This window comes from Paroedura picta, chromosome 11 (genome assembly GCF_049243985.1).
Source record: "Paroedura picta isolate Pp20150507F chromosome 11, Ppicta_v3.0, whole genome shotgun sequence".
Classification (NCBI taxonomy): domain Eukaryota; kingdom Metazoa; phylum Chordata; class Lepidosauria; order Squamata; family Gekkonidae; genus Paroedura; species Paroedura picta.
The window spans coordinates 2,143,924-2,169,711 of NC_135379.1; the positions used below are offsets into that span (position 1 = coordinate 2,143,924).

The window sequence follows — 25,788 nt, forward strand, 5'->3', positions numbered from 1 at the left end:
CTTGGCTCATTTTTGGCAAACTTTTTTTTCCCCTTAGAACCTCTGCTAGACTCACCAGTTTCCTGACAACAATATTTGCTTAGAACATGAATCAACTCAGGCCTCGGATGAATTACTCATTGCCTTGATTCCTTCCTTGTAAAGTGGGAACCGAGGGAGTTCCTTTGGGTTCTGTTGAAGTTAGTGTAGGCACTCTGCACATGTTCAAGTGGGAACCTTCAGAATTGGCTAAAGGTTACTGAACTGTTTATGTTACCTACAAGCACCCAACCATTGCCAACAACTCTTGGCAGGGCTGCTGCGAAAGATCCACAAACATTCTGACCTCTCTAGCTCACAGTGTCAGCGATACGCTTACGAACGGCTAGCACAGGAGTGAAAATGGGGACAATGAAAGGAGGATCTGGTAGTGAGAGTGGCTGAGAAGCCTCGCTGGGAAATTCAGTGGAATTAAGGGACACGAGGGAGGCTGAGCAATCTCATTGCTGCTCTTGCGCAAAAAGGCGGGCATCCGTTTGTGGAGGAACGAGGGATTAAAAGGTGGCCAGGGTGATATTTGACTTTGGGTCTCCTGCAGGTGAGCAGCAGATTGAGGGGGGGGGGGGGGTAGCAGGGTCCAGAGAACCAGTGTGGTGTGGTGGGTAAGACTGGCAGCCTCTAATCCAGAGAACCGGCTTTGATTTCCCTGCTCCTCCTACGCATGTGGCCACCTGGGTGACCTTGGGCCAGTCCCTGTTTTCTTAGGCTGTTCTAAGAAGGGACGTAGGGTCATTGCTAGAGGAGGACAGAGAGCTAGCTCTTGAGAGCGCATGGCCGTGAAGATCACCACATTTGTGTTAGGCTTGAAATAAAGAAGAAGAGTTGGTTCTTATATGCCGCTTTTCTCTACCCAAAGGAGGCTCAAAGCGGCTTACAGTCACCTTCCCTTTCCTCTCCCCACAACAGACACCCTGTGGGGTGGGTGAGGCTGAGAGAGCTCTGATATCACTGCTCGGTCAGAACAGTTTTATCAGTGCCGTGGCGAGCCCAAGGTCACCCAGCTGGCTGCATGTGGGGGAGCGCAGAATCGAACCTGTCAAGGCAGATTAGAAGTCCGCAATCCTAACCCCTACCCCAAACTGGCTCTCACCAAAGCTGATTTCTATGTCACGGAAGGGCTCTGTTGCAGTGGGTCGTGGTGGCCGCTAAATAAGATGCATTCCGGGGGTGGGGATCAGGTTTTTGCTGTGGTAGCAGAATGGAGCCACCACAATCCAAAGCAGCATATCTGGAAGCCGATGGCTCTTGTGCTTTTACGGAGGGCTTTGGCTGCTGTTGGAAATAAGCCAGAACTAGCTGGAGTTGGGGCAGATCAAAGTAGCTTGCATGGGAAATAAGCTTCTGAACTGTCTTCTCTTGATAGGCTGTTGTCAGAACTCGAATCTCCTTCTTGGTGGCCTTTCGGTGGCCGACTTTTGAAGAGCCCAGTCGACACAAAGCCAAAGGAAGCCCACTTGGTTACCGATCCCAGAAACAAAGACGGTGTAATCTTGCGCATCCCGGTTATTATCACCGAAAGGACCGATTCTAACGTCCGGCCCGGCAAACTCACCCTCCTGGCTTCGGGCCTGGAGATCAGTGACTCCAGTTCTCAGCTGCTTCACCGGTTTGAGAAGAAGGATGTCGATGACATCAAAATTCACACGCCGTACGAAATCAGCATCCGCCAAAGGTTCATCGGCAAGCCAGACATCAGCTATCGGCTGCTGTCCGCAAAGATGCCGGAAGCCATCCCCGTCTTAGAGATGCAGTTCAGCAAGAAAATGCAGTTCATGGAGGATGCCCTGGGGCTCGTTGGTGCACGGAAGACGCCTCAGGAAGATCCTGGCTCTTCCATTTGGCAAGCAGGTAAAGGGCAGAGGATTGCCACCTCCCCTCCTCCCAAATAAATGGAATAAGTTTAGGAAGACGATTGGGTTTACCTTGTGTTTATGGAGCATTTTCAGAGGCTGAGAGAGTTGCGTTTAGTGAACCGTAGAGCACACCGGCAAGGGGTGTGTGTGTCTCTATGACCTCTCCTTTGCGAGGGGAGTGGAGAGGCTGCTTTGCCCTCAGGCCCCTTAATCAGATTGCCAGGCTGTAATGAGATTTGAACTGGGAGCAGCCCAGCCCTCCATACAGTACGAATCTGGTTGTTGTGGGTCTTCAGATCTCATTGGATATCAGGCGCTGGAATAGCCCAGGCTATCCTGATCTCTTCAGGTCTCAGAAGCTAAGTAGAGTCAGCACTGGTTAGTAGTTGGATGGGTTGCTACTCAGATGTAAGCAAGGACAAACCGCCTCTGTCCATCTCTTGCCCCCAAACCCCCATAGAGGGTTGCCATGTCGGCTGTTTATTGATGTCCCTTTACACACACAGTCCTTCAGTTGGAGAGCAAGGCATGGATGAATCCTGGGGTCAAGGGAGGGGCATGATGATAGATCCAGAAATCAAGGATAAGATCTCTTTGGAAGTAGCTGTGTAGAAAAGCTGGATTTGAGCCTAGTGGCATTTTAGAGAGGTTTTCAGAGCATATGCTGAAAATTTTGGTGGTGTCTAAAGAGGCTCTCGAATCTGAGAGACAATCAGAAAGGCAAAGGAGAGCCAGTAGATCTAAAGGTCAGGTTTAAAGAAATAGATGATTTTATTTTCAAAAAGGTTAGAAGCTAGAACAGACCTTGCACCCCCTACTGAGGCAGAAGCGGTACTGAGGAAGGGTGACTCCTACACAGAAAGAGGGGAAAGCCCTTTCCTGCCTCCCTAAGTGAATGGTGGGAATCACCCATCCAAGATGTCCTCCAGTCCTCAATGGAGAAGGACCTTTCATGGTTATTGCCCCATGGTCATTCTCTTTGAAAAGTCTTCGGGAATGAGATCTCCCCGATTTGTAGACTCACAAACCTTTTGTGACAGTTTTGCAACAGTTTATTACCTTCTTTGCCTGCAGAGCCAGAGTCTGTGTCTCTTTTATGTGTAATTCATGTGTTCTCTGCCAGGTATAAGAATGTCCTGTGTGTTCTCCCTGTTGTCTCCTTAGGAAGGGGCTGGTTCTCTGTTGCTACCCATGTCCCTCTTGTGTTGCCTTTAACCTTTTCTCCATTCTGCCTAGCGCTTCTCTACTCACTACAGTCTCACTGGATTCTCTAGTGTCCAGTATATACCCAATCCCTGGTCATGCATATCTCTTTAAGAATTTTCTTAAACCCACAATGCGTTTGAAAGCCGGCTTCTTAAGAAATACTGCGCTTCTGTGCCCTGTGCTAAAATTAGATTGCAGCAAGGGTTTAAAATGTTCTCTTGTTGACTAGTTGCTGAGATCCCACAGTTGGAAAAGCTTGTTAATTTTGAAGGAAATAACTCCCAGCCACCTGGCAGGAAAGTCACCATCACAGCTCAGAGGGGGGAGAAAACAAACCTGCCGGTTGTTAAGCACAGAGTTACATCAAGGCAAACTGGGGTTGAGTTCCTGATGCGACATCATTGCCTCCTGCATGAAAATTGCTTTTGTGGTCCTGGGTTTCCTGGAGGGGGGGGGGGTGTCTTCTTCTTGCTGCTCTCTCCGTTAACTGACACGTCTGATGTCTCCCCCCCCCCCCCGCCCGTGGTATTTACCGTCCAGCAGAAACATCAAGAAGGGAAATCTGGAAGCGGTGGAAACTCTGAGTTTTGCAGCTCTTTCAAAAGCGTTTGCAGCCCCTTTCCTCCGTCTTTCAGTTTGCGTGTCGTTTGCCACTAGATGGCAGCCACCACCCATGCCCAGTTCCTCATCCTTTCCCCAGATCTCTCTCCTGAAGAAAATGGGGCATTTTCCAAAAAACAAATAAAGAACAAGCTTAAGTGCATTTCCTACGCAGCTGCCTAACTTCCCTGGGCAAACCGCTGAAATATTTTCACTATTGTTTCCCTGTGCAGGGACACAGATATTTGCACAGCTCACTCTGACTGGGGAAAGGTGCTAAACATCCCTTGCTTGCTTCTTTTCCTTCTCTCTTGTCATTCTTTCGTATCCCTCCTTTCTCACCTTGTCTCGAGGTAGAAAGATTACACTATAAGAACGACAGCGTGGGGTGTGGTTGCATTTTTCTCATGCTGTCCTCCACATGTTCTAGCCCAGCTGTTTTTGTTTCCCCAAGCTCTTTGGTAAACCACAGGGTCTTCCTGGGCAGGGCAGCAGGCGCTGGGGAGGAATCCTGCCCACCCCTTGGGCCATGTTTCCCTTCCACAGAGTGGCCAGGATTGTGACTGGAGTTCCAGAAAATCCACCAGCACCATCTGGGAACCTTCCAACTCCACTACCCTCCTAGAATCATAGAGTTGGAAGGGACCCCCTGCACTGTGCAGGACACTCACATCCCTATCGCTCATCCACTGTAACCTGCCACCCCCTTGAGGCAGACCATTCTTCCTCGAACCCATGCCTTTGTTTTCAGAGTCCAGGTGTCCATACGTCTAAAGCTCAGCAGATATTGAGAGGAATGGAAAATTCCCCTCTGCTGAGCCGTGACCTTTGATGGATTTGCATGCCAGCTGGGTTCCTAAATGAATCTTGATTGAAGGAGAGTTGTTTTAAGTGCAACGGCAGCACCTAAGGGCTCAAACTATCCTTAGGGCAGCCCAGCCCAAGGCAGGGCCGGGACTTGGGTGGGGAACCACCTAGGAAGACTTTGCAGAGGAAGGAAGTGGCCAGCCACCTCTGCTCACCTGTCGGCCTTGAGAAGCCCCCTGGGGTGCAGCTGAGCAGCACACTTTATCTTTAGGTCAGCCCCAGCAACAAGTGCATTACTCTGGTCTATTTTGTAAAGCTTCTAGGGCTTTGTTTTCAGTGGCGTTTTCTACTTGCAGGCCAATAGTGGATGGTTGCTTGCATAAGAAGAGAGAAAGGCCTGGCCAGTGATTCTGACTGCCCTTGCGGGAGTGGTGAAGGTTTGATTCTCTACTCCTCCACATGCAGCCAGCTGGGTGACCTTGGGCCAGTCACAGTTCTCTCTGAGCTCTCTGAGCCCCACCTCCCTCCTAGGGTGTCTGTTGTGGGGAGAGGAAGGGGAAAGTGTTTTGTAAGCTGCTTTCAGACTCCTTTGGGTAGTGAAAAGCGGGGTACAAGAAACCCAGCTCTTCTCTCTTCTTCTGCGCTTTGTGGCTGAGCCAAGGTTTGCGCTGCTTGCCCTAGACATTCTGGCCCTCCTTAGTCCAGACAAAGAGCTACTTGCATTGGAATCCAGTCCTGAGAGATGCTAACTTGGCATCCTTCTAGCCGAGGCTGGTGCCAACCGTCACTCTTAGCTGTCTGGTTTTCTGTGTTCCGAGGAAGTCCTTTCCTTGTGGGCAGGTCACGCCATGCTCGGTAGCCTCCGTCACCATGTCACCAGGAGCTCTGCTTACGGAAAACTTTCCGATGACTCTGCCTCCCATAAAGCTAGAGAACTGGTCCACCACGCCCCCCTGGAGAGCGGCTGTCCAAGGATCTGCTTCCTTTTGACAAGACATGCCAGGGATTCGGGGCAAAGCATTGGCTCTGCCCCTGAGCCACGGGCTGCCATCTCTGCCAGGACTTGATTTTTTAAAAGCTTCTATATCTTGCATAAAGCTTCGTTGGTCTTCAGTGAGAGCCAGCTTGGCATAGCAGTAGAGCGGGGGCCTCTAATCTGGAGACCTGGGTTGGATTCCCTGCTTCTTCTCCACATGCAACCACAATCCCCCCCCAATTTTTCTCAGTCCCATCTGCCTCACAGGGTGTCTGTTGTGGGGAGAGGAAGGGTAGGTTATTGTCAGCTGCTTTGAGACTCCTTCGGGAAGTGTAAAGCGGGGTGCAAAAAATTGGATCGCTCTCTTAAACTTGCCCCTGGGCTCAAACTTTGTTCTTCTGCTTCAGACCAGCACGGCTGCTATCTGAATCAGTGTACCTGAATTAGTTTGCATGCACAAGAAATCTTATGCCCAGAATGAAACTGCCTTGGTCTTTAAGGTGCCTGACTGGACTTCATCCTGTTGCTTCAAACCAACCTGGTTACCCACCTGAAATCGGCACTTTATTCTGTGTGTGGCTGGATCAGAAAGTTCAGAAACAAGAATGTGCAACCTCACTGGTCTCCCCTCCCTCCCTTGTAAAAGAGTTTTAAAAATCCTTCAATGTGTTGATTGTGATTAGATTCAGAACCAGCCATCAGTAATTAGGTCCTTTGAGATGTGTTATAGTCAAGTTCAACCATGTTGGTCTGAAGCAGCAAAGCAAAGCTTGAGTCCAGGGGCACCCTTAAGAGCAACCAAATTTAATTCTAGGTATAAGCCTTCATGTGCATTCTTCAGGTACATTGATTCAGGTGGTTTGCTCTGTTGGTCTGAAGGAGCAGAACATGCTCCTTCAGACTTCACTAAACATAATAAAGCTCAAGTTGACAGCTCGTTCCCTATCTGATTGGCCCTCATTGGCTGAGTGCTCCCTATTGGCGGCCCACCCCAGGGAGGGCCAATTAGTTCAAATTGCACTCTGTCAAAGAGGGTCAATCAGTTCAATTCAAGCAAATCCCCAGACCCCAACTGGAGATTGGCATCCTGCAAGCTCTCTGGGGCACAGTGCCACAGAGTCCCGTCCCCCCTCCAAGTAAGCCCTTTCATGTCCAGGAATCTAGAAATGAGTTGTCACTGCAGAGCCCCCCCATTCAAAACAGCCAGTTCCCCCTGGGGAGCTGATCTCTATAGCCTGCAGATAACCTCCAATTCCAGGAGATTTCCAGGCCGCACCTGGAGGTTGGTGACCCCTCGGTCAGGAATGTTCTTTGAGGTTTGGAGGTGAGGCCTGAAAAGTCCAGGAGTAGGCAGGGGCTTTTGCCATGTAGCCAGCCCCGGAAAGGCCACAGTGCTGGTGGGCATCCTAGCTCCTGTTGTTTCCCTGGGTGCAACGGGCCTTGCCTCTAGTACTCTCCATAAAACCTTGTTTGCCTTAAAGGTGTGCCTGGACTCAAACTTTTCTCCTGTGTTGTAATTGTCTCTCAAATATTATAACCGGCAAAACTGGGAGCCGCTTAACGTGAGATCCTTACTTAAACCTGGTTAAACCTTGTGGTTTTCTGAGGGAGTGCAGTGTGTCCTGTGGCCACCACATTTTCCTCCATTTCTCCCCATGCCTGCTTCTCACCAGTGCGCTAGGAATAGCTTTAGGGTGCTGTTAAAGATCCCGAAAGAGCGCCTCAGCAAGTAGCTCTCTTTCAGGCTAACTGCAACCGGTGTGTTACAGTCAGAAGGCACAGAGTTACACCGGTGGCATTTGCTTGCTTTGCCGAGGCACCAACTGAAGGTTTCAGACCGAGTTGAAGCTGGTGTGATTGTTTCTCCCGTCGCAAAGCAGCCTGTGTCCCAGCTCCGGAGCCAGTGCTGTGATAACCAAATAATTCCAGGGGATTAAGAGTTTGCCGTAATTACTCCTGCGGGGATTTAGAGGCTTGTATTTTTAGCCTCTGCTTTTGTGCCTGCCTTTTGCATTAAGTAACACAATCCACAGCCGTGGGGCAGGGCTCTGTCACCGGGCCAGACGCTTTGGCACGGGTTCTTCGAAACCCCGAGCGCGCTTCAGTTTCCAGTGTGCTTTCTGGCCCCGTGCCCCACAGCTGTCGTTGCGGTGAGCAGCACCGGGCAGTGGCCTCTTCCTCTAAAACTCGCTGCCCCTTCTGTTGGTTTGCCCCGAGCGCGGCGGGGAGGGCCCGCTAAGCATCTCCAGAACGAGAGACACTTGGTGCTAAGCGCCCGCAACTATCTGTATTGCAAATAATGGCCTTTAATTGCCACACTTAGTGGGTATCGGGTACCCGCCATTGGAGCCGGCGCTTTAAATAAACCACAGGTGGCTCGCTGCGTCGAGAGTCGCCACCTGCCCGCTACCGTTTTGACTCGCTCTGGGTGCCCCAGTGTCATCGGCTGGCGTTTTCGCTTCCCAGGCTGGCCGATGACGGCCTGTGCGGGGGGTTGCCAAGGGATCCGCCGTCTGTTGTTTGTTTGATCGGTACTGAGAGAAAGAAAAGGGGATCAGCTCTTCGGGGAGGGGGGGAATGCAGAAAGATCAGGGGCAGAAGAAGCCAACAATAACTTGGACCTTTCTCTTCTCCACCAGCCCTAAATAGGAGAGGGGAAGACCAGAAGGGGGGAGGAGGCTGTTGCAGTGGGTTCCTCTGCAAGGATTGATCGTTTATTTATTATTTGTTTTTCAGTTTCTATCCAGCCTCGCCCCCAACAAACACAGCTCAGTACCATAGAACTGTTTGCAGCAAGGTAGAACGACGTGGTTTAAAGCCAATTAAAAGCTGCATAACTGTCTAAAATGTCGGTGTCAAAAATGCAAAGCCCCCCAAAACTGATAACGAGAGGAGAGAAGTAACCAGAGCTGGGCAGCCTGATGCAAACACAAGCGAGGGAAAGTCTGTTGAAAACATTCACCTGTCCCATAAAGCAGGGGTAGTCAACCTGTGGTCCTCCAGATGTTCACGGACTACAATTCCCATGAGCCCCTGCCAGCAAATGCTGGCAGGGGCTCATGGGAATTGTAGTCCATGAACATCTGGAGGACCACAGGTTGACTACTCCTGGCTTAGTTGACTTCACTGCACTCAATGCAAGAGAGAGATTCCAGCAAATGCTGGCAGGCGCTCATGGGAATTGTAGTCCATGAACATCTGGAGGACCACAGGTTGACTACTCCTGGCTTAGTTGACTTCACTGCACTCAATGCAAGAGAGAGATTCCAGCAAATGCTGGCAGGCGCTCATGGGAATTGTAGTCCATGAACATCTGGAGGACCACAGGTTGACTACCCCTGGCTTAGTTGACTTCACTGCACTCAATGCAAGAGAGAGATTCCAGCAAATGCTGTCAGGGACTCATGGGAGTTGTAGTCCGTGAATATCTGGAGGACCACAGGTTGACTACCCCTGCCATAAGGCACGAGCGTCTTCTTCTTCCATCCTTGATTTTCCTCCTGTGTGAGTGAGTCTCCCTATCAACTTTGAACTTCTGTGTCCTGAAGCAGGGTTGCGCCCCCCCCCCCCAAGGAATACCAGGGATGGGACGGGCAATGATAACTTCTCTTGTCTGGTAGCCAGAGAGTCTTAGGATCTGCTTAGGATCCACAGGGCCTGTAAGACGGAGCTCTTCTGCCAGGCTTTGGGTTGAGGCCAGGGAGGAAGAGCTGTCCGGGGGAATAATCTACAAACTGGAGGTCCCGCCTAGTAGAAGATCTATTTGATTAGACCAGAGCACGGATGCAGTTGGGTGATCCCTGACTGGGGTAGGGGGGAGGAATGGGGCTCCACCTTCTGATGGAAATTTTAGAGTGTTTTAGTATTTAATGGGAATTAATTAAGGGGGTTTTATGGCAATTGTTGTATTTTATTCTTTTATCTTGATGTGAGCCGCCCCGGGCCGACTACACCAGGAGGGGCAGGGTATAAATTAAAATATAAATAAATAAATACTGGCCGCATTGCTCACATGCTGGTAAAGAGAGAGCCTGCGCTTCATTTGTGCTCCAGCAGGTGGCATAATGCAACCACCTTTCTGGAGCGGAAAGAATCCCATCCCCTAGGGGCAGGGTGGGTGAACTGTGGCTCTCCAGATGTCCCTGGACTGCAAATACCATGAGCCCCTGCCTGCATGGCCAGTTGGCAGGGGCTCCTGTTAACTGTCATCCATGGACACCTGGAGAGCCGCAGTTTGGCCATGTCTGCTTGTAGGGCTATTGAACAGTGGCATCTTAAAGGTAACCCCAGTGACGTGGGGCTAGCGGTTTCAACTGCTGATCTTTTTAAGGAAATAATTCCAGGGGGATAGTTGTGTTTGTCTGTTGTGGCAAAATGAGGCAGAAATCCAGTGACAATCTGTTAACATCACTCATGAGCGGAGATTCTCTGCTGGTGAGAAGCGACCCAGGTTTCTAACCTGGTGTGGACGGACGCGGCCCAAGCAAGCTACGTTTCCCCACAAACCCAGCCTGGCCAAGGCTCTGAACCCACTGGTGAGCACGCAAAGGGCGATGCTGTTGTAATGTCTTTTTCTTCAACACAACCGTCAGGTCAGAATTTCTCCGTGCCCCAGCATCGGAACCCTCAGTGCCTCCGTGACCCCGGCAGAGCCTGCCAGGACTGTGAGGTTGGCAGCTATGTAGAACACACAGCCTCTTGGCCCCCACTTCACAGAGAAGGCCCTCCACGCAGGGCTCCCGTTGTTGGCAGCAGCTCCTCTTTCTTCCAGCATGCCATGGTGCTTGTAGAGCAGGCTCTCTCAACCAGGGTATCTTGACAGCCCTAGAAGGGTTTCCTGGATGGGTGGGAGGTAATTAATTTTTGATGTATCTTTAAAATTTGTTCAACAGCTATCAGGTAGTATGGTCGTGTTGACCCACCCCTCCCTCCCAGAATGACCAATGGTGGGAAGGGGCAGGGCCCCGGGTGAGTGTTTAAGCTGCTCTGTTTCCCAACCGTATTCCGCACGATCGTGCCACTTCTTGGGCTTTTTGAAGCCTGATAATGTTTCAAGGGTTTCTCAAGGGTACAAAGCTTGAGAAAGGCTGCTGTCGAGTGTGCTGAAATGCTCTCCAGAATACCTGACAGTGGCGGAATGCACAGCGGAGAACATGGGCTTCAACCTCCTTTTGTCCCCTTGCAGCAACGGGCCTCATAGGGAGTGTGATGCAAGGCGGATCGATGCCGTCGTCCTCCCAAGGAGCAGGAGGAGGGAGCCAGCAGGCTCAGCTGCAGAAGCAAGAGGAGGTGGTTTCTGAATCAGAGGCCCAAGAGCTGAAACGGGTAAGCTGGGGGGGGGGGGGGAGAGCGAAGGGAAGCAAGGAAGCTGCCCCCCCTAAGTCATACTTCCTACTGCTGAAGAGGATATTATGTTGATGTTATTATGGGCCTGTTCCCTGTCTAGCAGCTTTCCTTCTTTTGCTTTGTAGAACACTGTAGCAGGACTCTCTCTTATGGTCAGTGCCTAGACGTCTAATGGTTTGGCCGTGTTTAACACAGGCCTGCATGGTTTTTCTTGTAATAGATGTCTTCTTAGGGCTCTAGAACTCTGTGAAATTATTTAAAATCCTGGGCGGAAAGACAGTAATGCATTTGAATGGCCAGCCGTCAGAAATCTGTCGGCTTATATTCTGCAAAGCGCCAATGGGATACTGAATTTTTTTCCCTTGCATAGCTCTGCTGACGGAAGCAAAGGAAGGAGGAAATTGACCCCTTTCCTGCTGCTCACTGCAGGCTGCCCCCTGACCCATGCAGCCGTCCAATCACGTGGGTGAATCTCTCCAAGGTTCAAAGGGACTGCAGAAGAACATGGGGAATGTGGGTTTTCTAGCACTGATCCCTAAGATGCAAGCCCTTGCTTTGTGAGATCCAGTTTTATATACCCTTGTTTTTGTTAATGTTTGTATTTTTAATATAGACCAAATCTTTATCCTGAATTTCTGCCCATCAAGGCCGCTAAAAGCTTAAAACAAGCTTGATGAAAGCACATTTTAAAACCATTCGAATCAACCCGCCCCCAAAAACCCACACAACAATCGAAACAACTAAAAACAGAGTTGAAATACATACAAAACATAAAAACAGAAATAAAAAAAAATAGTTTAGGCAAGAGAAATCCTCGAGGAAATGGCAAATGAAATGCAAGAAGAGACCAGCCGGTAGGGGGAGATCTTGGAGTCGTCGTAGAAATCTCGCTGCAAATGTCACTCAGAAAGGCAGATGCTAGGGTGGGGGCTATTAGGAAGGGGACAGGAAACAAGTCAGCCAGTATCATAATACCCCTGTCGTAATCCATGGTGTGGCCTTGTTTGGAATATCATTTACAGTTCTGGTTGCCACACCTCAAAAAAGATACTCCAGCCCTGGAAAAAGTCTAGTCAGGGACAAGCCAAAATGATGAAGAGGATGGAACACTTTTGCTATGAAGAAAGGTTAAAGAGGTTAGAAAGGACAACTGAAGGTTGACAGAGAGGTTCACAAAATTATGCTTGGGGTAGAGAAGGTAGAGCAAGAAGTACTTTTTCCTCTTTCTCCCAGTTCGAGAATTCATGGGCACTCAATGACATTGATGAGCAGTAGGTTTAGAAGAGATAAAAGGAAGTCCTTCTTCACCTAAGGAGTAGTTAACAGGTGGAATTCACTGACACGGGAAGTGGTGGTGACCACAAGCATAGCCGTCTTCAAGAAGGGCCTGGATAATTTCCCAATGCAGTGGTCCATCAATCGCTATTAGGCACAAGGTATAGGTGGAACATTCTGTCCGGGCCAGTGATGCTCTGTCTTCTTGGTGCTTGGGGGGGCTACATGGAAGGGCTTCTGGAGTTCTGGCCCCACTGGTGGACCTCTTGATGGCCCCTGGGTTTTGGCCCCTTTGTGCCACAGAGAGTTGGACTGGGTGGGCCCCTGGCCTGATCCAACATGGCTTCTCTTCTGTTCTTACATATTTGCTCCGCAGCCTCATTTTCTTCCACTTTGGGATGTGAGGTTTGACTTCGCTAAAGAAGAAGGTGCCACAGCGCAGACCCAGCAAAAACTACACATGGCGTGAAATGTCACCATCTGAATTCTGTTGTCTTTCACAGGCTCGAAACAGCTGTATGTTTGCTTCTGTTTCCAGCCCCCCCCCTCCCCCGAACCGGCACCTGATGCTCTCAGAATGCAGCCGCCTTCATTCGCCGGAGTAAAAGCATAGCCGGCATATTAGATGGGGGATGCAGGCTGTGTTCAGCTGCAGCAAAAAAATGTCGCGGTTTATTTAGAGAGTTGCCCTTGTCAAGTTAGCTAATCCGTTCTAATTTTAAAATGGCTGAGTCCCTCCTCTGGGGGAAGACCGGCCGGGCTGGTGGCGACTGGGGCTCATGGCACACTGGAAGTGCCACGTCTGGGCTTTTCACTAGCCTGCCCACCCCTTTTTCAATTTGCCTTTGGGTGTGCAGGGTCAAAATGGGGGGGGGGGCTGCAGCACTCCCCTTGAAGGAGCAGGTGGGTAGCCAGGGCGGAGGGGTTGCTGGGTCAGGGCCTCCCGGTGGATAAGTGGGTGGTAACTGTGTTCAGGGTTGCCTTTTAGCTGTTGCGGCCTTTCCTGTCCAGAAAAGATGGGGCCGCCCTGGTGCCTCCCCCTGGAAATGTCTAGGTTAGACCCTCGCAAGGCGTGCTGCCTTTTGGAAACGCGTCCGGTACAGAACGCTGCAGCCAGATGCTTAGAACATGAGAAGCCATGTTGGATCAGGCTGGTGACCTATTCGGTCCAAGACTGTGTTGCACGGGCGACATCAGGAGGCCCAGAACTCCAGAAGCCCTCCCCCCAAGCTCCAAGAAGACAGAGCATCCCTGGCCCAGACATAACGCCCCATCCATACCCTGGGGCTAAGAGACCCTGATGGACCTCTGCTCCATCAGCCTACTCAGACTGGCAGTCGCTCTCAGGGTTCCTGAAGTCCGTCCATCCACCTGGGAGCCTGTCTGTGCTCGGGACCCCGGGCGGCTATCCGTTAAGGCGTTGCTGTCGAATTCACATGCCCACGAAAAGCTCGGGGCTGTTTTTTGAAGCGATCGCGTTGTGGGCTGTCTTCTCCGCTCGACTATAGATGAGGGAAGAGGCCCCATCGAGTTCCTGCGGTTGCGCTTCTGTCTAACTACCCGGGGCTGACATAACGTCAGTGAAGATGGGAGGGGATGAGATAATATTAGCTCAGGGGCTGTGGTTGGAGAGAGCTGCTTGGCTACATTTTGGCTTGGCAGAATCGAGCCAGTGCGCTCTTATTTCGGGCTTTCGTTTCTGCCAAATTCTGATCTTGTCCCACCTAGAGGCCAGGGAACAGTGGTGAGATGGGGAGGGGGTGCGATTCCCCCCCACACACACACACACATCCACACACCCTGCGTTATGTTCTTGTCTCATCCTCTTAGCTTACTTGCTCTGTTAATTAATATGGATCCATCCAGCTCCATTTTTACCACTTAGGGCATGTCTTGTAACCCCTGAGCCACGTGGGAGGGGGCAGTATATAAATTTATAATAAGAAGAAATGAGGGGAGGGACGGTGGCACAGCAGAAGAGCCTCTGCTTGGCTTGTAGACAGTCTCAGCTTCAGTTCCCCACCTCTCCAACTGGAAGTGTCACGTAGGCGGTGATGTGCAAGGCCTCTCTCTGCCAGAGGCCCTGGGGAGCAGCTGCTCGTCTGAGTAGAGGATGCTGAAGTTGACGGGCCGGGGGAGTTACGTGTGTTCCCCTTCATGGACCAGGAGGAAGGTTGGGGAAGGCCCCTGAGAGTCCGTCTCAGCAGGTATACGAAGTGGTTGGCCGTTTCAACCAGCGGTTTGACTTGTCCAGCAGTGCTTGTATCAGACCTTTTAAATGAAATCATTACATTGGCCTGCATAGCTTTCTCGTCGTTTGGCTCGTTTGCCAGAAAGGCTTCTGTGTTTCATAGGGCTTGTCTTCTGAAGTACCCAGCAGTGCTTAAACCGTTATTTCTATAGCATCATCAGGAGGGGGACGGGGACCCGCAAGCCCTTGGAAGGGGCATCTCGTCTTTCCTTTCCCTGAAACCCCATGCAGCCTGTGGCCGTTGCCTCGTTCTTTCCTCCTCCACTGCCCCCAAGCAACCGTCTTCAGCTGTATTTATTATTTGATTCATTGGTATCCCCACAGTTCTCCACAATGGGGACTCAAAGCAGCTTATAGCGTTCTCTTCTTCCCTGTTTTATCTTCATAACAACCCTGTAGGGTAGGCAATTGTGAACTGAGGTCACCCTGTGAGCTTCCCCAGTAGAGTAAGAATTTGAACCTGGGTCTCCCAGAACCTAGTCTGAAACTCTAACCACTATATCAAACTAGTTTTTGTGTGGTAGCTGCTGTCAAATAGGAGTAAGCAGCCAGTCCTAAGTGAGTTATGTAAGTTCCATAGTAGCTAATCTCCTGGTTGCTGGTGGGCTGTCACCAGTGAGTCCTCCTTCAAAGGCCACAATAGCCCTGTAAAGCAGTGGTCCCCAACCCCAGGTCCGGGGACCGGGACCGGTCCGTTGCGAAGCTGCTGCTGGCAGCGCCCCCCAGTGGGCGGCGGGAAGTCAGGGCTGCCGGTGGGAAAGCAAATGGAGCAGGGGCTCAGGCAGCAACGTCCCTCAGCAAAAGACTGGTCCCCGGTGCTAAAAAGGTTGGGGACCACTGCTGTAGAGGGCCCTGCTCCCTCTCCTTGCCTATTACAGGCTTGAAGGTGGACAATACTGTTGTGGTTGTCTAGCAGCGACCACTGAGGGCATTTGCTTCTTAAAGCTGCAGGTGCTGCTGCTATCTTTCATTTGATTGCGTCTTTGGTTTCAAGTTTTCCTGCAAACCTGGGGCTTCTCTCAACTTGTAGGAAGTCCTTTCTTGACTGTCCATGGTTTAAGTATCCACAGATGGGCCCTTACTGGGAATTAGTTACGTTGATACATTTTGAACCCTGAAGCTCTGGCCTTGGCTCAGCAGAGCCCAAAACATGCAGCGGAGGGCGGGATGTTAAATGTTTGGATAATTGGGAGTTTTTCTTCCAGCTGCCCTGTTGTGGAACTGAATGGAAACAACTCGGTGGGTTTGTGTAATTAAGTGGTTTGGATAAACAGTGTGTCTTTTGTTTGTGTTAAATTATCAGCTGCGGCGTCACAGTAAGCCTGCTGCCATGCCATTCAGTAGAATAAGGGCTTTCCTTCTGAGTTGCAATTCCTCAAGGCACTGCCAAGTCAAGAGTTTGGTAAGGAGGGTGGTTGAGGCCTTTGGTAAGTGGCAGAGGCCAAGCGCCAATGGCTTGACGGCTTGTCATCATTTTACTCTGCAAATACCTTCGCTCCTCTCCATCTGCCCTCTCCCCCCCCCTTTAATATTTGGCCCAATCTCAGCCTCCCTATTTTGTTTCCAGCAGCCTCCAAATCCCAAGAGCAGGACTAAATCTTGCTGCTGTCAGACTCCATGAAAAAATCAAGCTGCGGTTTGGGGTGTTTCCCCTCCCCCCCCCTTCTTTTTAGTGCTGCCTCACCTAATTGTAGATGCAAAAGAAGCACAGCAGAGGCTATGGAATTGGTGAAGTAATAAAGCAAGCCACGTGTCTGAACGCACACCAAGAATACAACTATTTCGGAAGAAAGCCTGATTTCCCAGGGATCAGAGTCAGACTTCTGCAGTCCACTTCACCCTACAAAGTCTCTTAGAAAATGGGCAGAGCCAGGCAAGGCTGGTGCCCCACAGGGCTTCTGTTTGACTGTGCATGCATCTATAGTTAAAGAGTTAGTGTGACTTATTTCAGGTGGGTAGCCATGTTGGTCTGAAGCAGCAGAACAACATTTAGAGTCCCCGGGCACCTTTAAAACCAGCAGAGTTTTGTTCCTGGTGTATAAGCTTTCCTGTGCATGGATGTACATGGAAGTGTATACCTTGAACAAAAGCCCATTGGTCTTAGCAGTGCCACTGAAGTCGAACTTTGTGTGTATATGAGAGTTACGTTATGTATAGCCTTGTGCCCTGGCATTTTGTGGTTGGCTCTGCCTTATGCGGCAGCCATTTTGTTGGATTATGACCCCCATGTGAGAATCCCAAAGCTACGAAAAAGGCGGGAGTCCCCTGGTGTAGACTGCGGCCCATTCCAGGCAGTTGTACCTTGAAATAAGGGAAGGACTGGGCTAAATTTCCTTCATGTCCACTTCGTGATCTTTCTCTGACTTTGCATGTTTCATATTTAATCTTAGTCAACAGTAAGAAGGATCTGTAGGGGCCATGCGCAGGGAAGACGTAGAGTTCACACTAAATCAAGCTGAATCGCTGACAAAGATTTAAGCAGCTGATTCCAACTAGCTAACCTTGGAACGTCTCCCGACAGATCCTGCGGAAACTCAAGAGTCTGGCCTTGGAAACGGAGACCGAACTGGAAAGGCAGGATGAGGCCTTGGACGTCATCACCTCTTCCGTGGACCGAGCCACTATGAGTATCGACAAGCAGAACCGTAGAATCAAGAAGCTGACGTAGCACGTCCGTTGTGACCGCGCAAGTCTAAGTAGTCTCTAATGTCGTGTTGTGCCAAAACTCGTGTGACAGAGAGGCTCAGGGCTGGAGGAAGGAAATATTCATTAGCCGGGGAGCCTGCAGTCTTGCTGAATTGTCGCGCGTCGTGACTCCAGACTGCCACATCACGCAGCATCTCTGGGAACTGAGGGAACGTTGGATTGCAGCGCGACTCCTCAAGGGGGAAGCCTCTGGCCTGTTCTTTCCGAAAGCGAAGTCAAAATACAGTTGGCCGGTTTCTCCCTTTGCTTTGCCCGATGAGTGACTTGTGTTGATAATTTCAATGGCACTTTTTGTACATAGAGGTTTTCATCCTTCCCCTAAGGCAGGGGTGGTCAAGCTGCAGCCCTCCAGATGTCCATGGACATGTGGAGGGCCGCAGTTTGACCACCCCTTCCCTGTGGGCGTGACTGGCAGGTTTCAGGTCAGAACAGCGTGCCACCATCACACCGCTGCGAGACAATTTGGGTGCAAGGATTTAATAAGAGCATTGTCAGGTCAGGCAGAAGGGCCCTCCAGTCGGGCCCTGAGTTACTAACTGGCCGCTTCCTGGGAAGAGACCCCAAATGTCATGTGTGAAAGCCCCTGGAAACACGGAGGTGCCGTTAGGTGCCCTGGTATCGAGGGCTGAGCCAATCCCTTTGTGAAACCACATAAGCTGGCAGCAGTGGCCTCCTGACGTAATTGGGTGGGACAGTTAGGTCCCCACCATCGACCCGGGCAGATGCTTAAGAGGCAGGGAGCGATCTCATGCCGTTTTGAAAGCTCCCTTTGTGCTTGTGGTGCACCTTACCTGTTCGAAAGGGGACAGCTGTAAACAAAACGCCATATTGTTCAATTCTAAAACCTGGTTAGTTAACTGTGATTTTAAATGCTTTCCTAGCCAAGGGACTTGTTTTAACAGAATAGGTTTTAGATGTGATATAGTATTGTCTGTATTTCTACCATCCAGTTATGGCGTTGATAGTTTTAAGCTGTCCTGCTGTTATTCTTGGCATGCAGCTTGCTCTGTGTCATTCCCTCTATTTTCTGGTTTAGGGTATGAGCTCTGGAAATACGGATTTGGGTGAAAAGAGCCAGAAGGGACACCTGCCCACTGAAGTGACTTTAGTGCCCTGATTTAGTTCTTCTGAGTAAATTACAAAACACTTAGGCAGGGGTAGCCAAACTGCGGCCCTCCAGACGTCCATGGACTACAATTCCCATAAGCTCCTGCCAGCATTTGCAAATGCTGGCAGGGGCTTATGGGAATTGTAGTCCATGGACGTCTGGAGGGCCGCAGTTTGACTACCCCTGCACTTAGGTCTTCCCATTTCAGTTTGAAGCTCTAGGGCAGGGGTCTCCAACATGTTACCCTCTGACACATTTCCTGACACACCCTGGTTGTTTTTCAGACCAGCTGGAACTTTTGCTCAGCAAATTATTGGAGATTCGATTGGTTGTGCAGATTTTCTTAAAAGGTTGCTTTGGCAGTAGTTGCGACAAGAGCAGAAGGAGCTACGCTGTGATACTGAAGCTAAGCCACGGCAATAATTTTTGTGGAATGGCCGCATCTCCCGTGGTAGCCATTTTGTCTCTGTGCCCACCATGTCATTATTCCAAATCTCAGGCTCAGAAAGGTAGGGGGGCCCTGCTCTAGGGACTTAGCTGACCTCAAATCATAGACTTTTTTTGAAGACCATTAGCTCTGTTCCATGTTAGCCTTGTACATAGTGCCTCTGTACTATTGCAGAACAAATTGTAGAAAAGAGAAAACAGCACCACCGTGAATCTAATGTATACTTTGGTTTTTGATGGAGAAACTGCAGTTTTGGGCAGTTAGCCCCATTTTCAAAAGAGCTGTCTTCTGCCTTTTACACTTCTGAATGCCTTGCTTGCATCCATGACTTTGGCAAACCTCTGCTGCCCAGGTGCTTCTTTTTTTTTTTTAATTGAAAGCTTCACTGTATGACAAGCCAGCACCATTTTGGTGAGCATCTGTTTGCAGCTCTTCACACTGTGCTTTTTCACAGGGAGGGTCTGTGGCTCAGCGGTCGAGCATCCGGCTGGCATGCAGAGGTTCCCTGGTTCAGTCCCCGGCATTTCCAGTTAAGAGCAGGCCTGGCAGAAGGCGCTTCTGCCTGAGTCCCTGGAGAGCCCCCGCCAGTCTGAGCAGACAATGCCAACTCTGACGTTGTACCGCCTCATGTGGGGCGTGCCGACATAACCAGAGGGCCTCCGTCTTAGCTGGATTCAGCTTCCCTCAACTCTGCTAGAGGCAATCCGTCACCGCCTGCAGGCAGCTGGACTCGGGGCCGTAGACGGCCATCCATCAGCCGATGCAGCTGGGTGTCATTGGCATTTTCATGACATGTCAGCCCCACACACTGGATTTGGCGGCACGTATAGACGTTGAACAACATCGGGGAGAGGGCTGCTTCCTGTGGGATCCCACAAGTAGGGTCTTTGACTGGGAGGTCCTCTTCCCTACTGCCACCCCCTGGCCCTGGAGAAAGGACTGCAGCCATTTTAGGGCCATGCCCCATGTCAGCCAGGCATTGGGTGGGGGAGCAGCTGAAGAAGGCTGCCTGAGCACCAGAACTCACAGCCAGAATTCCTTTGCTGGTCTTTAAGGTGCCGCTGGACGCAGACTTTGTCCTTCTGCTCCAGACCCCCAGGGCGACCCGCCTGAATCTACCTCACAAGAATCTGAGAGTGTAAGATGGTGGGGGAGAAGAGAACGGCATCAGCCACGTAGGGTCCCCATCAAGGAGAAAGGCAAGTTGTCAATGAAGGGAATAAGTGCTTCTTGAAATCGAAGCACAGTGAACAGAATCCCTTTTCTACCCATGTGAAGTCAGGTTCTGCAAGTCTGTGGGTTCCCTCAGCTCCTCGGGCTTGACTGGGCGTTTGGTGTGCCATACCCCAAAGCAGCTGCTATTAACTGTCCTTGGAATGACCGGAGAGGAGTCCCACCAACTATGGTGGTATCCCCTCTTTAGTCTGACGTAGTGGCCCCAAGTCATAGCACTAACCTGCGAGTTCTTAAATCCCTCCTTGTTTCTCAGATGTGGTCCTTGGTTTTGCAGCTCCCAATACGTGACATGGAAGTCAGCACAGACAGGACCCTCCTCTGTACTTGGTGATCTGCAGGTATCTTTACTGACAGCCTAGCAAATGGTGCTTTGTACACCCAGTCACATTTTTGTCTTAACGAGGGGGGAAATCTCTTTGGAAAACTCAACCAGTATCCTCTTCAGAGCAATTTTGTCTATAAGGCTGAATTTATCTCAGTTGGCTCCTAGGAGATAAATTGATAGCAGGGCTTGAGGTAGACCGTGTGGGCATCATCTCTGTGGTGACAACCATCATGTGGCAGCTGCCGGGCGGGGAGGGGGGACTGCAGCTTTCTTAGCACCATCTTGCATTGAATTGGGAATGGGCCGTAGAGAGCCGGATAATGGTCACATTGTCCAGTTTTCTTAGTGCCTCCTTCAGGGGATGCAACACGGAATTGGGTGGGAGGGCTGGAAGGAATAGGCGGTGGGGAACAAAATCAGTGGTCTGTTGTGCTAAGCAGCACGTCAGAGTGTTGGGAAAGTGCTTCTTTGGTGTAAACCTTTTCATCGGCCTGGGTTGCGATTGTCTAAACCAAGGGTAGTCAACCTGTGGTCCTCCAGATGTCCATGGACTACAATTCCCATGAGCCCCTGCCAGCAAACGCTGGCAGGGGCTCATGGGAATTGTAGTCCATGTATATCTGGAGGACCACAGGTTGGCTACCCCTGAAATGACGCTGAACCTAGGCTCATAAAGCGTGCACTTGTTCTGGAGAGGTTGGAATTGGAGATGGCTAAAAGAAATGGGGGAACAGCAACCAAATGCCATCTGCGTGCTCACCAATGTGGTTGCCAGTTTTAAGTATGAGTGATGTCACTTTTTTTCAAGGGTGGGGTACATTTTGGAGGGAAAGATACAGTCACCTGTATTTCTTGCACTTGAGGAAAAGAGCATCAGGCTTGTCCTTTTGTATTTTATATTTTCAGCATTGACATGAGCTTTGGCAGTTGTTTTGAGCTCCTGTTTCCAGGGTCTTTTGTTTTTGACACAAGAGGATCGGATCCCCGCAGCTGGCTTTTGCGCTGCTCCTATTAAAAATGGCATCCCTCCCTGCCCCCCCAAATGCTGCAACTTCTTAGGATAATAGGATTTTTTTTTTTAAATTAAATTACCAAGAAATGGGGAAGGGGGGAATACTTTCCACACTACAATGTGAATTTTTTTTAAAAAAATGGGGACAGGGGCTTAAAAAGAAAACCAGGGTTGGAATATGAGAAAATGAAATGTTTCCACTTGGCAATTGATTGCAAAAATAGTTTTCTTGGTTGTCTGCTGCTACAACGGGTTGGATCCTAACAGCTATTTTAATAGCCGAAGAGGGAGGGAGGTTCCCTTTAACTCCTGGAAAGCTGTGCTTGGGGCTTTGTGGAGACCACATGAAGAAAAACCGGTGGAGAGTTGGTTGCAGTATTGAGGGGAATCTGATCTTGTAGCTCCTTCATCTTGTTCTAGTGAGAAAGCCATCAGTTTTCCACTGCCCAAATCTTTGACATTGAGGTAATGAGGATTTATTTCAAGTTTGATGATCAAGAAAGCATTTTCCTCCAGGCCAGGGGGGGCTTTCTCCTTCCTCTGGGCATAGAGCAGGGTCAAGTGGGGAAGGAGCTGAATTTCCTGCATTGTGCAGGGGGTTGGACTAGATGACCCTGGGGGATCCCTTCCAGTTCTGCTTCTGCGTTCTCTGTTTCCGTGGCCTGCTGCCCATGTCTCAGGCTGCATGAAGCCAGATTGCCCTCAGATGCTACAGGAAGCGTGACCTTGCGTGGCATTTGCACTTTCATTCAGCCGTTCCCCTTTTCCCTGTTTCTTCATGAATCTCTCTTTTTAAAAAAAAATGTTTTCAGCGGTTGTATTTTATTGCAAATGTGTATGAATTGATCTTGTATTGAGTTACTGCGATTCTGCTGAGCCTACACCACGAGACGGTGTTCAAACTAATCGTGTTCTCTTTTCCATGTTTGCATTTGGAAGCTCAGTTGGCCCATTTGTAACGAGTTCTTTCCTGTTATTAAAGTTGTGGAATAAATTGGAATAATTGGCTTCTCTTCCCTTCGTGGAACGCCATGCTGATGCAGGAGAATCCCATGTCCTCTTCGCTTGTGGCCCCTTTTGTGCAAGGCGAAATTGTTTGGAGATGGAAGACAAGTGATTTCTGCCGGGTTAATTCAGGACTCCCTGCTGCAGGAAGTCGTGGCAGCTACAGCACAGAAAACTCCAAGAGGGATTGGATAAACATGCGGGGCAGAGGTCCCTCAGTGGCTCTTAGCCACAAGGTCCAGAAGGAACACTGTCAGGGCCAGGGATGCTGTGCATCCTGAGTGCTTTTCTAGGAAAGAGGTCCTGTCTTCGTACAGGAGGAGACACGGAGGCGCCTGCTTCAGGTGTGTGGAGAAGGATGCCCAAAATGTCTGAACTGAAGCTGGCTTTCATTACTGTGCTGAGTCTCTGTCAGTGTGAGGACCATCTGCATTTCTGTGGGTCAGGATATTCTGCGAATGCATACAGTGATGTGTGGGCTAGTAAAACACGGATGTTTTAGGCAGCTGGCAGGGCAGGGATCTGTCTCTAATAACAGAAGAAGAGTTGGTTTTTATACCCCGCTAGTCACTACCCGAAGGAGTCCCAAAGCAGCTTTCCCTTCCTTTCCCCACAACAGACACCCTTTGAGGTTAGGTGGGACTGAGAGAGCTCTAAGAGTTTGGTGAGAACAGCTGTAAGTGAACTGTGATGGCCCAAGGTCACCCAGCTGGCTGCATGTGGAGGAGGAGAGGGGAATGAAATCGGGCTCTCCAGATTCAAGGCAGCTGCTTTCAACCACCCCACCACACTGGCTGCTCTGAAGTTCTCCCTGTTGTTGCTCAACTGGATTTCAAAAGTCTGACCAGCTGCAAAACAGGCCCGGGCTTGGTCCTGCCCTCTCCCTTGGGGCCTTCCCCACCTGTCTTGTGCAGATGGAGGTTATTTCCCCGGTTTACTTGGGAAGGTTTTCTCTTTCCTTTCCAGAGTTGGTCTTGGCTGCAGCAGCAGACGATGTGGCCACAATGACACAGTCGTTCTTGGTAAAGCCAAGGTATAGAGATGCTGAGATGGGCGGGATACTTAAGGACATGAGTAGGAGTTTTGGGTCTAGGGAGGATGTCCCACCCGGTGGCACTTTGGACCTCAAATATGCAGTCTCCTAAAGCCTGCAGAGCATCTTCTCTTCCTCTCTGGGCTTCCCAACCCAAGGCAGCCGCCGGGTTGCTTGTTACCACATTCAGTCCCGTCAACGTCTCTTTGCAGTCAGCAAAACCACCAGTATTTTCATCTCCCCCTTTCTCTATTTCCCTTCTGGTTCTGGGAAACCACGAAAAACGTATTTCCCGTGAATCTTGTTTGGCTGTACGTTCGAATGACAATCATGGCAGCACACCGGGGAGATTGTTCCTGATTTTCTTGGGGGTTTCCTGCTCCAGCTCCCTCTGCCCCGTGTGTGCAGGGTAGCCAGGAGCGCCTGTGATTGTCTGGCGAGGTGAGCAATTGTAGCATTTTGATCTAGGAAATGATGTATTCAAGTGAAACTATCTTAGACTGAATCCAGGGTCTCAGGCAGAGGTCTTTCCCATCCCCTCCTGCCTGGTGCTTTCAACTGGAGCTGCTGGTGATTGAACCTGGGACCTTCTGCAGGCCAAGCAGAGGCTCTGCCCCTGAGCCACGGCCCCTCCAAAGCATCATCGGACCTGAACACGTGAGGCTGCCTCCTACTGAATCAGTCCCTCAAGTTCAGTATCAGCGACTCAGCCTGGCAGCTGCTCTCCGGGGTCTCAGACAGAGGCCTTTCCCATCACCTCGTGCCTGGGCCTTTCAGTTGGAGAGGCAGCCAGGAATTGAGCCTGGGACCTTCTTATTTATTCATTATGTTTTTCGACTGCTGCTCTCGGTCCAGCTGGCTCACTGCGGTTTACAACAATAAATTTATTTATTTATTGGATTTATAACCTGCTGGTCTCAAAGCCGGTTCACAGAGGGTAACAACAACAACTCGACAATAAAACCACAATTGACAATATTGCAACCCCAAACAGATGGCAGAACTTCATATGGGGAAAGGCCTTATGAGGATGGCATAGGGAGAGACCAACCTGCATCAAGATGTCTGACGTCAATGCCAAGGGGGACCCATTCTACCTCCTCCAACACTGGCCCTGACCATAGACCTGGCAGAAGAGCTCCATTTTGCAGGCCCTGTGGAAAGCAGAAAGCTCTCCGAGAGCCCGCAGCTCCTCCGGGAGCTCATTCCACCTGGTAGGAGCCAGGCATACCTCCTGTGGGCCAGGGATCGCCAACCTACTGGGGGGGGGGGCAATGGGAGATAGACAGTCCCTTCCCACCCCCCTTTTTGTTTTCTTGATTCCTCCCCTCCAGTGAATGATGCCATTTACGTCCTCCCCTTATTAGACCCAATTTTGGAGCCCCTTCAGCGCCACAATGCTATTTTGCTTAACTCACTTCCCATTTCTGCCGCTGGCCTTGGGCAGCTGGGCAGCGGCAAGCAAGCCAAGTGACTGTGCCGTAATGGAAGGGGAAGTCTTGGCAGGCCCGGGAACGCTGTGCCCGCAATTACCTTCTCTGTCTCTATCTCTGACTTCATGGCAGTAAACAAGGCTCACCACCAAATAAACGGCTAAATTAAAAACACACCCGGGACGTGGAACAAAACGCGGCATTATCAGCTGGCCCTTAGCGCCCCTGCCCTCCCCAAATCACAAGCAGCCGTCCATAAATACCCCTGCGTTCCCGCAAAGCTGCACTGGAATCGAAGCAAGTTGACCTTGTGGTTAAGCGTCTGCTAGTTAGTCTCAGGAACGGAGGAAGAAGCGCACGTCCAAAGGAGAGATTCCTCATTCCGCCCTAACTACTTTGAACCCGACATATTTTAGGGAGTGAATCTTCCGGAGTTGCCCAAATGTCTGACAACTGGGGGGATGCGGGTTTTTAGGAACGCATCTGGGAGGAAAATTTTCATACTCAAAGTTTTTTTTTGAAAAGCAAAAATCTGCACGTTCAGTGGAAATGGGCAGAACAGAAAGACTGAGACCGCTATATTTAAAAATAAAAATGAGATTTGCGCACCCATTGAAATGCTGATTGCTACTTTTGGATGAGGAGACGAATTTCCTCCAGGCCAGCCTGGCCACGGATTCTGGTTTTCTTGGTGGGGGGCAGGCATCATCTGGACATGGAATTGGGGTCGCTGTGCATGGGCGGGTAGTTGTGAATTTCCTTTCATTCTATAGGGGTTTGGACTAGATGACCCTGGAGGTCCCTCCCAACTCTATGATTCTAAGATGCAGAATTCCCAGTGTGTTGACTCCATTTCAGAAACTGCATCTGTAGCGTCAAACTAGTATCTGGAAGACCCAGGTTCAAATCACTGCTTGTCCAAGGTCTTCCTGCATGCTTCCGTGCCACACGCCCCACATTCTTAGCCTAACCAACCTTCCAGGGTTGTTGTGAAGTTAAAATAGGGGAAAGGAGGTGAATGTGAGCCACTTTGGGTCCCTGTTGGGAGGGCAGAAAGGAAGGGTATAAATAGAGATCATGCAATTCAGACCTCCAAACTCCAGGTAGAACATGACTGAAGAGAGTTTCC

At 50.3% G+C, this 25,788-nt stretch overlaps 1 protein-coding gene across 3 annotated transcripts in view; it reads left to right on the forward strand.

The window, feature by feature from the left end:
* The window catches only part of SNAP47 (synaptosome associated protein 47), a 33,159-nt gene extending 10,968 nt beyond the window's left edge, over positions 1 to 22,191 (forward strand). For all 3 annotated transcript variants that reach the window (XM_077304070.1, XM_077304069.1, XM_077304067.1), the window contains 4 exons: positions 1,403 to 1,887; positions 10,667 to 10,806; positions 16,875 to 20,693; positions 20,811 to 22,191. In XM_077304070.1, the coding sequence (XP_077160185.1) occupies positions 1,403 to 1,887; positions 10,667 to 10,806; positions 16,875 to 17,021 (772 nt within the window). In that variant the 3' untranslated portion in view covers positions 17,022 to 20,693; positions 20,811 to 22,191. The remainder of the gene's footprint in view (positions 1 to 1,402; positions 1,888 to 10,666; positions 10,807 to 16,874; positions 20,694 to 20,810) is intronic.
* Positions 22,192 to 25,788: the final 3,597 nt, after the last annotated feature.